The sequence below is a fragment of the Bombus fervidus genome, chromosome 5, assembly GCF_041682495.2.
Source record: "Bombus fervidus isolate BK054 chromosome 5, iyBomFerv1, whole genome shotgun sequence".
In the NCBI taxonomy this organism is placed as follows: Eukaryota; Metazoa; Arthropoda; class Insecta; order Hymenoptera; family Apidae; genus Bombus; species Bombus fervidus.
In genome coordinates this window covers 12,489,073-12,505,375 of record NC_091521.1, presented here as the reverse complement: position 1 = coordinate 12,505,375, position 16,303 = coordinate 12,489,073, and the positions used below count along the sequence as shown (strand labels likewise).

Genomic DNA, 16,303 nt, shown 5'->3' with positions numbered 1-16,303 from the left:
GAATTTCCCGAGCAGCCCAATAAAATTATACATCCCAGCAATTTGTTTCGAACTTTTGCTTTAATCTCGGATCGATCATCGTTGTTTCATACGCGTGAAAAAGAAGAATCGCGTATCAGCGTATAAAGATTTTAATTTAAAGGAAGGAATGATCGGTCGTCGTGTTTCTCGAAGCTTTAAAAAATCTCACGAAGGAATTTCACGATGCATTCAACGATTTAGCTGAAATTCTGCAGACAGATGGTACGTGGTATGCATAATGCATGTTCCGAGCGTAGGAAATGTTGTAGGAAGTTTGCTGTCGCAATTAGAATTCCAATCTGATATTCTAATAATCTAATAGTTTCATTCAGTTATCTCGAGTTAATAGAAACTTTCTTTTTATCTGTATTCCCGTGCAAAGTCAATTTCGAAGTCAATCGTTCGAAAATATTTCAATTTACATTCAGGTTAATCTATCGTTTCCTTAAATTTAAGAAACGCGAAGGGAGATCTACGTAAAATCGATGCTTACGAAAACGAATTTCGAACGAAGAAGTTGCATTCCACATTATCGACTTTTTTTTCTTTCTCACCATGAAGATTTTTATCCTTGCGCGACAGTACTGTTAATTACAAAACACATTGTATGTCGTGCGAAAGAACAGTAAAGTAAAAGAAGAGAAGAAACTCAACCGCTATTTATACGTCTAAGCGACCGAAATTGAGAGTGAAGTCTATTTCATCTTCTTAAATGCTTCTTATAGTTTTGCCTGATATTAAAACTCTGGTAAACTACAGTTGATAAAGTGAATTTCTTATACCATTAAGCTTCTTCCACAAAGTCGAGTAACTTTCACGCGAAGAACTCTTTACAATTTGTAATAATCAACGAGTTAAGAAACTAGGAATACTTGGTCATCGAACATCGAACAAGATAAAAGCGTGGGAATATTTTCATCGATCAACCGTGCCTGATATTTAAATCAAATACATCGCGCACGCTGTACCAGTTACGCGTGAAATATCAGCCAAATCGATGGTCCAAATCCTCCCTTTGACCACGAATCGACATTCGCGCGTTCGCAAATGAGCATTTTCCAGGTCCGAAATTTCCAGGGCCAACAGAGCTGGAAGGTAGCGGTATAAAAGCCCCGGAAACCAACGTTGCTGCAGCGACTGTCGCCGTTTGGCAAAGCTTTCTCAGTCGTAAATTCGACTGTCGCGTTCCTTGCCAAAAAAGGGGTTCGTCTAAAAATTGACGCGTGTACGGACAACGGTGGACGAAAATTTGCGAATTTATTACGAATTGGTTAGTTCCGTGAGACTTTTTAACCTTGAACCGGAAGTTGTTGCTATCCATCCGAGCGAATGGCGACAGGCGAGACTTTTTTTTTTTTTTTTTGAAAAATTGAGTCGTTTCGTGGAAGCACGAGAATGGATGGAACGTGGAAATGGAGAGACCTCGGCCTTTCTGCGGTTTGGATAGAATCGGCGAGTTTTCTCGAAGACGGAACGACGTCCAGAAATGATTTGAGAAGATGAGAACATTCGTTTAAAAAAATATTTCGCGACTGTTTCAGAATCGTTTCGACGACGTTCGATATTAAATTAAGAAGATGCTGGGTCCTCTTACGTAATAATCGAGAAGCTCTTTTGTTTAAAAAAAAGAATTTATACACTGTATATGTGCGTCAAATGTATTTCCTAGCCAAATAGTTGTTCATATATTTTGAAATTGTTATATTTTTGCACATTTCGTGACATTTTTATTTATCTTGTAAATATAAAAAGAATAACATTCCTGAAGAGTTATTGAAATTACCTATTCAAACGTAATAGTTTCGTTACAATTTACTCCATTGAATTTCATTATTCTTCGATCTCTTCTATTTTCCTACTTGGATTATCCCCAGTTACAAATTGTAGATTATAAGTTGCTTCTTCTCAATTTTACGATATTAATATCGAGCTAGACAGGATAATCGACTGATTTGTAATTTTGCAAAATACGAGGAAATTTCGGATATCGCAATTTACTCGAATCACGCGAGAGGACCGTGGTAAAAATTGCGAAACGTCTAAAATCAGCTTCTACTATTTTTAGCTGAAAGATATTTCTATTATTCCTCGGAAATACGACATGAAATTGATGGGATTTTTTCTAAATTTTCTTCTTTTACGATTATGCTGACTCAAATATGTAGGATGTCTGATGTTCGTCCTGTACAATCGCGAAACTCGATTACTTCAGCTTCACGATTCAGCGCGCTTATTTTTTCTGAAAATCGTCTTTTATCTGTGTGCGTAGATGGCGAACGAATGACACGTTCTATCGAGCGAAATGTCGTTTCACTTGTCCAGCAATTTTAATGCAATTCGCGCGTTTCAATCGCATCGTTCTAAGCGCGATTTAACACATTTTCCTATTAGATCGACACTTTGATTAACTTTCTCGATTATCCGACTGACTTTACCACTTCAATGGCATGGAAATGTTTTATTGCTTCGAATGCAATCAGCTCGAATGCACGATCAATCGACTTATACGTGCAATTAAAAGAATAGGGTAAGAAAGAGAAATAACGTTCGTTAGATAGAATCTCTTGGAAAATGTCGGATTTGGACAGCAATTTTGAGAAATTTCCCTTGAAATTGGATAACAACTTTATGCAATGAAATTATTTAACCTATTTTTAAGATATTTTGCAGACATTCAGCAAGGAAATAGCAAAGATATCGAGCCATGAATTTGATCGGCAATATTTCTTAAAGGTTTAAACAATGTCGAAAGAACGTTTCAAATACACTCTATTTTCTATAAATACCCTAACACTTACGAACAGAAGCGTATGCCAAGTCATCGATCTAATTAAACTTGAAATAGTGGCAGATATATAATTAAATATACGATATTTTTTTTTTTTTTTTTTTTTTTTAGTTCCAGACTCTAAATGAGACGGTAGTCCTTAAAAATTGAAATAATTCCTTGATAACTCCTTAGATATTCCACATTTTCCATAAGTACCCTAATCCCTATGAAGAACAGCGTACGCCAATCGTACGTGTGTTACGTTTGATGAAAGAGCAACTGGCTCGAGAAATTAATATACAAGAGACACATTTCTATACAGTAAATTCGATTATAAGGTATCAGATATATTGTACAAACTTTATCAATTCTATATAATAAAATAGAATAATCAGAAAATTAACAAGAGAATTTACAGAATAAGTTTGATTAAGAGACGTCGAATTTATCGTACGAATTGCCACTGTATTTAACAAAATAACGCTGCAAATATTCCTCGTGTTTAATAAATATCCTAGTAACTCACGAACAACGTGAATGTCAATTATCCCCAAATCACATAACCGATTTCGTAACAATCTCATTACGATCCAGTTTCGAAACCTGTTCTCGCAAACAAAGTCGAATTAATTTCGACCTCCGTCCTGTCGAATCAATTACCCAAAAAAGCCTTGAATTTCCAATAAAGCATAGAAATCTGTGCCTAAAATTTGCCTGTAACAACGCCATCAACGGAAGGAATTCGGTTAATTATCCAGTCGATCAAACGGAATTACCCGAGCTCTCCTCCGATTTCTTCTTCTTTCGAGCGATTACTCCACACGCTCCATAAATCATGGTCGAGTTTCGACTCGATAAATTCGAGGATTCGGTAGAAGCAATCTGATGTTTATTCTGCGATGAACGAGCGCACAGACAGACCGAACGAAAAGTCGCAGCAGAAAGACACGATAACTTACATATCTTGGATTTTATACGCAGTGCAATATCGAAATTCGAAGTACGCTGTTTGATTAATCTTACACGAGCACAACGTTATATTCTTACTTGGTTTCCAGTTTCGATATCAAATCTACGATAAGCTTCTAATTTTCTTGGAAAATTCGATGAATCCGCGGTACGATAGAATTTTGAGCGATCATGGAGATGTATTTTCTCTTTTTTTTTTTTTTTTCTCTCGGAGAATACCATATTCGTAAGTAGGAAATATTGCTTAGTTACAATTGAAAGTAAATTACTGGTAGAACAACGTGGACTTATCGTCCACGTATTTTCGAAAATACTTCTTTCTAGCCATCGAGTAGCATGAAGATTCACAGATGCAGAATGATCGACTTGTCGTATTCTTCTCTTGTGTCTGTTAAGTGGGATGAGACTAGTCGAAGGATACAGTAGGAGAAGTAAACAAAGAAACGAAAGGGACGAATAGGGAGGGAAAAGATGAAAAAAGTCGAAGGAGAAGAGAGTCGTCGTTCGATTTCTCGTTCATGGTGAAACGTCAGCTTGCTCGAGCCGAAAGCAAGGTATTAGTCGCCAGATCTCGGCGTTATACGGTGATATAGTACGCCCTCGGTTTACCTCTCGACGTGGTCGGGCTGAAAAAGACGCCAGGTGTCGATGGTGAGAAGGACCAAGAGGCCCACGAGGGCGGTGGCAGCGTCCGTCAGGAAGCGTAGTAGCCCTCGTGTCGTTTCCGGCATTTCTCACGGGCGATGTAGCACAGAGCAATGGTGATCAGTACGGCGATCGTGATCCCCATCCCGATGCTGATCCACATGATCTCCTCGTTAATACCACTGTAGCCTTTCCCTGAAAGCATGCTGGATTTATCTTGTAATCGACACCTTGCACTAGGATTTCGTTACTGTGGGATGACGTTCACGCTTTTAAAGCTCTTGATTCATTTATGAGTCACGCATAAGTCTCTCAGAAGCTAAACCGATGGATTCCACAATCTCAGCCTGTAGATGTGTACGTACAGAATTTGTGTTTAATTTGTTCAAAATTCCTCAAATTACACATTTTCACGAGTTCGTTTATTGCAAGAAAATGATACAGTGATGATATAGCAATAAATTCTAAGACAGCGGTTTTTAACCCGTGGCCTGTGCATTTCCGAAAGACCATGAAACCCTCGCACACGCAAGTTATTTATTTATTTATTTGTTTATTCATTTCGAGTAACGACGTTTGGTTTAGCTATAGTCCATACAAGCGTACATATTTTAACTATATTTTGATAATTATTTAATAAAAATATTACGACGTTAAAGAACATATTTCGACGTATAATAAAAGTATGACATTAATCGCGAGTCAATCGATCAAAAGTCAAATGATGCGGAAGTGGATGTGAATGTAAAGCGTTTTTGGAATGTTTTATAAACGTGGGCAACGATTTGCAGAAAAAGTGTAGCTGATGGACGAGTGGGTTGGCCTGCTTATATATACGATTGATATAACTATTAGGGGCGTAGTTGGTCTTGGGCATGTTTATTACATTGGGTTGTATGGAACAAAGGAAATCCGATTATTATATTATTATTCTATATAAAATATTTATATATAAAGTATTTAACATTCGTACTTGATTATTTATAACGAATCTTTTCTCTCGAAAAAGGTCGTCGATGAACCGTCGATGAATGTTTTAGATATACACACTTGGTACATAAGGATTTAACTTTTGAACTGAGTCACGGGGGTGTTGGTGGCAACGATACGTTTATTTGATGGAGGTTCGTGATAAACGAAAGATTAAGAATCGCTGTGTTAAGGTAAATTTAAAAAATAATATGCAAATTCTGAGGCTGATTTAAGAAGTAATGTGGCGTCTTAAAAGATCTATATCTAGAAGCGAAATCGAACTATTTTATGGTGGTTGATTATTTAATGCTCGTGCAATATGATGTCGGACTTTGGATGATTGTTCTATATATTCATGAGGAATTTAAAGGGTGTAAAAGTGTGTAAAATCTTTATGGAAGATTTCAAGAATCTATATAATATTTGTAAAATATTTGACGGGCCAGAAATCTATAGAATATATAAATACTTATGGTAGAACATTCTGCGTAACATATAGTAGATGGAACGTATTATATTCGTAAAAATATGAATTTATATAAATATCTGTAATCTATTGTTCCTGTGTTCCTCTATTAAACGACTCAATTCCCCACATATGGGTCAGTATAGTCCTCATTCCGATGGTCATTGGTCCATTAAAACCAAAAGTCTTGTATTAGGTTGTCGCAAAAGTTTCTTTCGTTTCATAAGTGAAATAATAGATGTACGACATTTTTTATTTTATATTATTTTATGGATTTATGTATGATTCATTTTGTAGTGACTGAATAAAATGGATCAAACATAATTCAATAAAATAATATAAAACAAAAAATGTTGTGCATCTACTACTTCCTTATAAAAGTAAAGGAACTTTAATATTACCTAGACTTAAAAGGAAGACCGCTTGTAAATTTTTCTAAGATCAATCAAATTATAGAGAGAGTAATTCAATTGAACGCTATAATTGATCGAATGAAATGCGCATAAAAATCAAGAAGAAACACATTAATGTTAGAATAACACTTTGACGCCGTTATAAGATTATATTCAAGGAATTAAAGCCGTAATTATACTGTCAAAGAGACATTCTGTCGCATACTAATTGCATAATTACTTTTTGTCTGTATGCATGAGTTGATACAGTGTACGGGTTATTGAGTGCTATGGTGAAGCTTGTTAGAATGTACAGAGCCGCATCGATGATATCTAAATCAAAGTTACGAAGGCTGTAACCAGTGTACTCTGCATCTAACTTAGTATTACCAAGTTCTATGCACAAACGCGTTTGCAAATCCTTTTTGATACTTGTTACTTGCTACTAGACCGTCTACAGTGACCATCAGGGTTGTGGTTAAAGTTTCGATTGATGTACTGGCCATTCGGGTTGAAGTTGTTGAAATTGTACTTTCCGTCATATTGACTGTACAATATGAAAATTGTGGACTTAGTGTACTGAACATTCGATTTCGAACTGTTGTACAGTTGTTTGAGTTATCTTTGTTGCAGTGCAAAGATATTGTTATCGTATTCTGTATCGAACGTGTATTGGACGTTAGAACGTTCATATTGGTAGATTTATTCGTTTCTCGAGATGTACGTATGCGTATTTCGTGAATTTCATTCGAGTTTCTTATTGAATTATTGTAATTCAAAGATTTACAAAATTTACAAATTACAGAAATTTACATATTTTGTAAATGGTACATAAAATAAGTAGATAATAGTTTACAAATAAGGCTTCACAAAGAACGATAATAGTTATTTAATTAAAAAATGTTGTTATTTAATTTAAAACAAAAAGGTATATCATTTTTATAAAAATCCAGTTTTACAGATAATAAATAATAACTATTCATTCGTCTTTCTTTTTATTTCCGTCTGTCTTCCGGCTTTGCGCTGACTTCCGGTTACACATACAAGATGAGTAATAAGTAATAATTGTCTTATTTAAGAAAATTTTATCTCAACTATTAAGATGACATTTCCTTCAGGAATATCACCTTTAAGCTTCCACAGCCTGAAATTTTTAACGATCCCAACTTCGACAGAGCGTTACGGTAGGAATTTTAATTAATAATTAAACGACTTCTACCTTTTACAGAATGCACGCGAAAGATAATAAAAGCAGAACGCTATAAGCGAGCGTTATGCAAATTATTTACACCGTACGAAAAACTACTTACGTGTGTGCATATGTGTATAAAATTTCTACTTTATTATCTACTTATTTTAACTTCGACATGTTTATACAATAAAGATCATCTATTAGAATGTAACACTTGAATTCTAATCATGTTGCAACTAAACATCATTCTTTCACCGATACAAAGACTCATCTCATTTTCGATTTGCACGTAAATCGCTGAGTTTCTTTCCATTTTTAAGTTGGCTCATCTGAAATATCGCATCTTCGAAGTTTGAACTTAAAGTTAATCCACATTTGGATGGAAATTAAACCACGAATTGCGCAAACGCGACATCATTGGCAAACGTCAAGCAATTTGTAATACATTTTATAACACATCTCGTTACATTTAGAAAAATTTTCCATCATAAGTGTTCAAATAATTCGGCCGGTCACTGTATATCACGTTCCGAATAAACCAAGTGTGGTTAAAGCTTCATTCCAAAAACGACACGACACGTGCATCGACTCGATATTTTTACGAGATCACATACAACATACAATGTAGGTGTAGAAAACAAGCTACGTACTTATTGGAAACTCCATTTCAGAACTATATTAAAAATATACGCCCTATATTCTCGACGAAACCAATTAAAACGTACAAAACGGAACGATCGTGCGTTATGGGCGATGTATCGTTGAAATACATTTCGAATTGCCGTGTAATTTATTGTTCATCGAAGTCGATATATACTTCGAGGCGAGCAAAGAGTTTTTCACGTCTCGTTTCGTTATTATCTGTGTATCGTATCATCCGACGGTGGCGCGTATGTAAATACCGAACGATCGTCATTTATCGTTTATTAACGAATGTTAATAAATAACGTGAAAGCGTACCCGCCGGAAACGCAGATACTCCTGAAACGTGATACTCTGCGAGAGTAACACGTAACGATCCAATATCCCTGTTTACATTACCATTATAATGGGAGCTGTAAATCCCAACTTTGCCAGCGACTCGTCCTCCCACAGGCATTTTCCCGTTGTTTCACTTGTCGTCCGGAAACCTGCAAAAGAAAACGTCAACTCATGTTTTCTAGTTCTTCTGTGCTTTTAGAATTTTCTGACAAAAAATGTACTAGAACAGCGCGATAAATCGGTTCCTGTGCCAGCTGTTGCGGTTTCTAGGGGAAAAGACAAATGTCCCTAAACGTGATATACATAATTTTATAGCTGGAGCCATTGGTAGCTGTGGCTTTTTATTTATTTCGCTTTTCCGTGGAAAAACAGCGAAACGGAAATGTCGGATAGAGATTTTTAATGGGGAATTTTTCAAGAAAATTGTATTCGCAAGCTTTTGCGTATGCGTCCATTGAAACTTAACGATGGCATCGTTTCTTATCTACTGCGTTGCTTATGAGCGTTTTATTTACTTTCATGCGTTGCGTAATACGCGTAAAAACGAGCCGAATATGTTTATATGATAAAATCTTTTGGTATGTTTTTAAACAAGTTTGAAGAAGTTTGTTTTTTAAAAAATTGCGTTTGGAGCTTCTTTGGGAACGTGTTTATTGAAATTTAATGATAGTTATGCTCTCTTCCAATTTGGTGGGCTGTTTATCGGTATTTCGTACTTCTATCCCGTGTACTAGACCGATTATTAATAAAACACGAACAAACCATATTTTTTTGAAAATCATGTCTGAATTGGAAAAATTTTATTCCACATTTTTCGCCTATTTTCACACGAAGAATAACCTCCTTCCGATTGTCCCGTGTTAACGCGTGCGTAATCGGTAACTAGAGAAATTCGCATTTCGTTGCTTGACGTTGATTAGTGGCACGATTCAGCAAATTTCCAATTTTCTTTCATCGAATAGAAGATCTACACTATGTTTCTATTTTTATCATGTAAAAAAATATCAAGGTATATCTATAATTCCACCAGTTTTGCGTGAGAAAGCAAAATTATTATTATTTATGTTACTATCAAACTGGTCTTAGTTTCAGAAAAAAAAAAAAAGAATACCAGCTTAAAATGTCTCTCCCTTAAAATTTACACTTGTTAAGTTGCGCCATTATCAATGTCAAGCAGTGAGCTATCGAAGTTTCCAGTGTCAGTTTTCTTGAAAACTAAAGAAGGGATCGCTCGGTGCTCGTTCGTAAGTTGTATTCGCACGTTGTTCGGCCATTCCCTGTATAAAGATCTATTTCAAGGACAATTGTTTCACTTTTGCCATCAGTTTCCTCCAACTCTCGTATCTTCTTTTTTTCACGATCACCGTCTATCGTCGGAGCTTCTTCACTTAATGGATTGGCAATCTTAAGTAATGGGCAGCTACAACACGTCGATCGATCGGAGCCAAAACAACGGGCTGCGCTATCGTTCGTTGCAAACGAGTGAAACAAAAGTCGATAATGGTAAGAAACGACACGTTGCGAGGCTTTTTTCCCGCATCAAATTCCGTTTTCACTTATATTAATGGGCTCTTTTGATGTTACCGACGAAACTGACGGCCTGGGACGAATACACTTAAAGTGGAAGCAACGAGAACGAATACATATATCCGATCGGTCTGACTTCCTGATTAAATGAATCGTTCGATCAAGTTTTCTCCCGTTGAAATTCGTTTAATCATGCGGGGATTGTTTATTCGCTCGAATTATTAATTGTTAAATTAAGTGAAAACAAATAATCGGAACATCGAATGGGCGAACATCTGTGAACGAGTTAATGCGATACGATTTTGAAATCGTTGTTTATTTTATTATGTCGTTATCGTAGCGTATGCGCTGCCTCACTGTTACACAATTGAAGTATTTGTTAAATGATTAAGTAGCGAGTCTGTAGTAAATGGAAGCGATTAAATAATATAGAAGTTGGAGAAACACGTGTCGAACGAAAATTCTGGAAAATTCAGGAACACTGACGTTTATTAAAAACAGAAAAATTTTATTCAGTAATATTTTCATCGATAATATTTTCCTTAAAAAAATATTTAGCAATTGTAAACGTTTGTTTGTCGTTGCTACGCGAGTTTCACGTTCATAAATATTCATTTCTCGTGTTTATAAATATTTATAAAAATTGGCATTGATTTTCTACAAATAATGGAATATCGGTTATTTATAATTCCATATGTAGTTGTATTAATTAGTTCTACGAGTGGTATAACATAATAAATGTAGTTCTATCAATACAGTTGTATAATTCTATTCCATAATTAGCTCTATTCAGCATCATTCTATTTCATAATTATAAATACAGATAGCCATATGATTATTCAGCATACCAAGTGAACAATTTGTGATTAAGTATTTAAAACATTGTTAGTTCAATTTGTTATATAACATATCTTTTATATTAAAACTTTAAAATTAAGAAACGAGGTGGATAATATTAAATTTACATTTTCGCGTGTGTGTATGTGTGTGACCTAAATATTGGAAGTTTGAAGTTTCGGTAGCGAAAGTTCTCAATGATCTTCATTTTGAACCATCTTTAATCAGGAAAACCATTTCATCATCCAAACGTCAAACCATTATCGTTGTATAGTTTATAAATCGCGTTACAAAGTCTTACAATGTATAACATTAAACGGATCAATGTAAACAAGTTTACCGCCTCTCTCTATCTACTTGAAGATAGTGGACCAGCTATTTACACGGTTTTTTCATTGCAAATAAAGTCGTTTCCTTTAACACGGCGAAAATTACTCGATTTAAATTCTTCCGTAACCGCAAGAACAACGGGTCAATACATTTTCGCGTACATATATACAAACAAAGAGCGACTACTGTACACGTATACAGTGTGTCCCAGAGTTTAATAACCAAATTTTATTAATACAGATGAGATTCTGTTGTACGACATAGATTGCTATAATCAAGCAAAAAATGTTATACAAACCGCGATTTAATGCTTTGTTAGAAAGTCATATTAAAATCTTCTCTTCTCATTTTTCTTTTCAATATTTTAGATCTTTCTTTCTTGCGTTCTGGTATAATTTACACAATAGACGAAACGCGAAGATTATTTTTAGCATACTTAATGCGAAAACAATTCGTTGGCTCAACATTGAAAAAAAAAAATGAATCAAGTTAGACCATGTTTGACCAATTTTTAGACTTGATTTTCTCGAAAACGTGGCGTCGAAAATTCGGAAAAATATCCTGGACTCACCGTTCATGAGAGATAATAAGTTCAGTCGCTTTAATTCCTTTCTCTGTACACGTAATTCGTCCGTTGATTTTGTCTCAACGCCAGTCTTTCTTCTATTTTGCAAAATTCACGCGAATTTATTCGAGACAGTTAGCTGTTTAATGCGAGCTATATTTGACAAATATTCAGATTCGATTCTCTCGATAATCGAAGAATCAACTGAAAAAATATTTATTTTTTCACGTAGAATCGTCGTTTTGCCGACTGCACCGCGATTACCGGGGCAGTTTGTATATTTTCACAAAAGATAAGGGCGCCACTTCCCTCTGTGCATCTAATTCCTCCGTTGATTCTGTTCCAACGGTAGTCTTTCTGCTTTGCAAAATTCACTCGAATTTATTCGAAACAGCAACGGCGTTTAATTCCAACTATTTGACAGATTTATTCTACGAATTTTCAAAGCCGATTCTCTCGAAAATCACAGAGACATACGGAAAAAAAAATGTATTCTATGTTCCTCACGTAGAATTATCATCTTATTGATTATACCGTGATTACCAGGACACCCTGTACACTTCCACGTAGAAGTACAAGAGACAAGAGAGCCATTTTAACTCTTTTCTCTACGTCTAATCTCTCCGTTGAATCGATTCCAACGACAGTCTTTCCGCCTTGCAAAATTCACGCCATTCTATTCGAGAGACTGAGCTGTTTAATTTGAAGTTTAACTCGCGGCGTTAGCGCGAGCCAATTTTCTGGACAAAGGTGGAGATAGTGGCCGGGCCGTGTGTATGCTTGGCACGAATCGATTTAACGAAACGCTCCCTTTCATAAGGTGCCTTTCCTCCCTCCGAAGGCGTGTTATCGACGAGAGCAGAGAAACAGTTGCTCTCACCGCCGATTGTACGAACATACACGGTGATCCTAGTTCCACGCGAATTAATTGGAAATTGTTGACCGTACCAGCCGGTTGATCGAAGAAAAATTCCGATCTAAAGAGAACGAAGGCCGGATCGGTGGAATAGGCAGAAATTAAGCTTGTGAATTTGTAATTGAGAATCGTAATATTGGGGGATAAGGCGAAATTAATTGGGGATTTACGGGACACTGTATGAAAAATCGAATAGGAAAAGATCAAGCGCTTTGTATAAATGAGAATTGTGGTATGACAGGACAAAAGACGTGGGATTAGTCGAAGATTCATGGAACATTGTACCCATCGGGTAGAATAGGGGAAAATTTGTAGACTTCTCTACGCTTGTACTTTTCGTCTCTCCAAGGATATTAAAAAGATTCTGGAAATTTTTGATTATGAAAGTTATCGTGAATTTATCGTCTATTTAAAAAGTTCTTGCATTTTGGTATCGACGTTGTTTTGCTTTTCAATTACGTTATATCAAGTTCTCCTTTTTGGTGATGGCGTTAAAATCAGGGAACAATGTACAAAAGTCAATTTGGATCATATATTTCTTTCCTCTGATCTTCGTATCGTATTCAGTATGTTTTTTTATAGTTTATTAATATAACGTTATCCAATAAATTTCTGTAAAATAGCAAAATATGAAAATTAAGATATAAAAGTACAGAAATATGAAAATTCATCTTCAATCGGTTAATCTCCAATAGTACAAATTCACTTTGAAGAAACGAATTATTTCAATAAAAATTCAGTGAATTTTCGAAACGTTGGCTTTCAAGTTTCCAATGTTCTTTTTCGCATTACGGTGAATGTACATTCATTTATGACGTATATGACACGTACGAGGTGTTTCTATTATTTCATCCAATCTCTCTACGTATACTCTAGCTCATAACTTTGCAAACTTAATGGCTTGCATGGCTTACAAGGCTTCTTCTTGGAAGGCCCCCAATTAGATCTATGCGAGAGTTTCCCTCTTTGTTCCATTTATAGCGAGAACGGGTGATTTGTAAGTTCTACGAGAGGAAAGTTCAGCCAAATCGAACACAGAGTTTGCGAAAGAGTCGAAGATTAATTACATAATTGTGAATGGAAACTTAGAAGAGAATTGGGAGACTTCGGATGCATAAAATACGTGCAGGATCTGTACGACCTGACTTCTTCTACTCTTTTTCCAATGGCTTTTGTAATGACATATAGGCTGCTTTTTCCTTTTCTCTTCCTTTCGTTAAGTTGCTAATAACATGAACGTTCAACTATAGACCACTCGACTGCATTTTCAAGCGAGAATTTTTATTACCACGATCTATCGATGAATCTTCAACTGTAGAAGACCTGAACAATTAAACACTGACAAATAACATTAACGTTATAACGATTTGTCGATATTTTTAAAGGTGAACACCGACGAGAATTAAATGTTCCTTTTAAATTGTCCAGCAAATAAAATTATTCTACGAATTGGAAATTTTCCCTCTAAATCTCAAGAGAAATGTTCTGAATCTTGTTTATCCAAAACAAAAAATGTTAATCTTCGCTTCAAGTGTAAAACTCGGTCGATTTTCTGCGTTCTAGTTCTCTTCTTATTCTCGGATCGCCATGAGAGCCAAAAATAACTTGAATACTATTTCCAATAAATACACTAGCTGCATGTGCAACCATATAAATTCTGATGACAGGCTTTAAATCACAATTTGTAGCACAACATGTCAAAGTAGCATAATGTGCATTTGTCAAAGCAATCGGAAAAGTAACGAACACTCGACCAGACATCTAGAACATTCCATGATTAATTATATTCATTTTTCACACGCAGCAGCAGATTTCTATCAATAAACAACCCGAGCAAAATTCCCACTACCGAGTCGAGAAACTCCCAACCGCGATAACCAAGTACCCAAAATACAGCCACGTTCGTAAATATTGGAAATACCTGGTGATTTCGTACGAAACGTGATAATTAACGCAAATTATCGGAGATGACTATTAATCGAAATTCCGTGTTCATACAAGTCAAGATATACTGTACATAAAAGCGCACTTGTAAAAACTATTGTAAGAATTACGGATAAAGATGGTTTTATTTTGAAAATTATTTGAATGATCGATATTTGTTTACGATAAAACTTGCCGAATCCTTATAGAGGAGAATATACGTTGGAAAGGAAACAACGAAGCTTTCGATTTTATCTTCCTATCTACCTATCCCAGCTATCTTATAGCTTAATCGTAAAATAACAATACCTTCCACATGGTGGTCTGCTATTCGTTGGAACAACACGTGCACGTTTTTGTTGATAAATAAAAAAATGTCAGCTTCGTTATTTCAACGATTATGACACTCGTAAAAAAGAATGGGAAACCTCGTAGCGTTAAAAAGCACATCCTTCATTTCTAACAATCCGAAGAACAAAAGACCCATGACCGATCGTTTGGACCCTCTAATCCTTCAATTTCTTAAATTCCCAAATCTCTGGTTTCCGCAACAATACATCCAATCAGATAGCGTGCTCCGCTACGACTTCAGCGATCGAAGACCAAAAGAAAATCCCCCCTAACCATTTCCTCTTTCTTCACTCACCTCCACGACCCACGTTCTTTCGTAAAGCCTGGAGCGAGCAAGTTGGCGCTTTCACGGTGGCCAAGAATCCAATCAGTGCCTTAATCGAGTTCGATTCCGCTTCTCGTTCGTTGCCCAGTTTTCGAGGAAACAGCGAGCCGCTGGCAGCTACTCTCTGTCATCGGTGAGAAAAGAATAGCACGCAGGCAGAAGTTTCCTCGATACTGTACGTTCTGCGACTGGTACACCGACGCAACAAGTTACCCGCGTCCCTCGCTTTCTGTCCTCTTCACCCTGTGGAAGACCGCGCGGCGTGTGACGCGCGTGTACGATAGCCGTGTTTAGCCGCACTTTTGTTTTGTCGCAATTACGCGAGAAACTGGCGGTTGTCGCGGCGTTTTGCGAGTCGAACGTCTTGCTGGGTGGCGGCACGAGGCCTATTGTCATCGACAGGCGTCGATATCGTCGCCTGTTAGCGCGGCGCTCGTCATCTGTTTCGGGAGCAATGGAAATCGATAATGAGAAGCCGTTTCGAATCGAACCGGGGGAAATAAGGCGTTGTCGCTGCCTCGCGAGTATAATTATATACGCGTTCGAACAGAGTCGGCCGGAATTGGGGCGACGTTGGTACGGCGGATGCTGCATCGAGTCCTCAGAAAGGGAAATTGATTACGTGGATACAGAACCGACGAGAGTTTCGAAGCTCTCGTCAACACTTGGGGGGGTCTATTTTCTTGACGAAATAGCTTTCGATGGTGGTGCTTGGCTCTTTTTAAGACCTTCGTGAGATGATTGATGGGTTAGGAGAGGAAAATCCTTGGAAAGAGGATTTGAGATCGCGTGGATCGAAATCCTATGGGATAAGTGTTTCGAGGAGTTTAGGAAAGTTTGCAGGTTTAGTTTTAAGTCCAGATTTTCTTCATAATGGCATTTAGTTCTTGGATGGTAAGTAGTTCGTAGATCTAAATACTGCGAGTGATAGGTTGAAAGCTCTTTAGCAAAGAAATTTGATTACGTGGATACAGATCCGATAAGAATTTCGAAGCTTTCGCCGATACATGGCAGGTCTATTTTTCGAACGAAATAGCTTTCGACTGGTGCTGCTTGGATTTTGTTTTGAACCTGACTCAGATGATTTTCGAGTTAAGAGTGGAAATTCCTTGGAAAGAGGA

At 36.6% G+C, this 16,303-nt stretch overlaps 1 protein-coding gene across 4 annotated transcripts in view; it reads right to left on the bottom strand.

Moving 5' to 3' along the window:
• Positions 1-1,825: 1,825 nt before the first annotated feature.
• The window catches only part of LOC139987269 (uncharacterized), a 40,483-nt gene continuing 26,005 nt past the window's right edge, over positions 1,826-16,303 (bottom strand). Inside the window, exons 1-3 of one of the 4 annotated variants that reach the window (XM_074111720.1) lie at positions 11,674-11,853; positions 8,469-8,557; positions 1,826-4,594 (exon numbers count right to left, since the gene is read on the bottom strand). In XM_074111720.1, coding sequence (XP_073967821.1) covers positions 4,455-4,594; positions 8,469-8,526 — 198 coding nt within the window. In that variant the 5' untranslated portion in view covers positions 8,527-8,557; positions 11,674-11,853 and the 3' untranslated portion in view covers positions 1,826-4,454. Of the gene's footprint in view, positions 4,601-8,468; positions 8,558-11,673; positions 11,854-16,303 lie in introns of those variants that run through there. The other 3 variants (XM_072003302.1, XM_074111721.1, XM_072003303.1) reach the window with 3 other exon arrangements.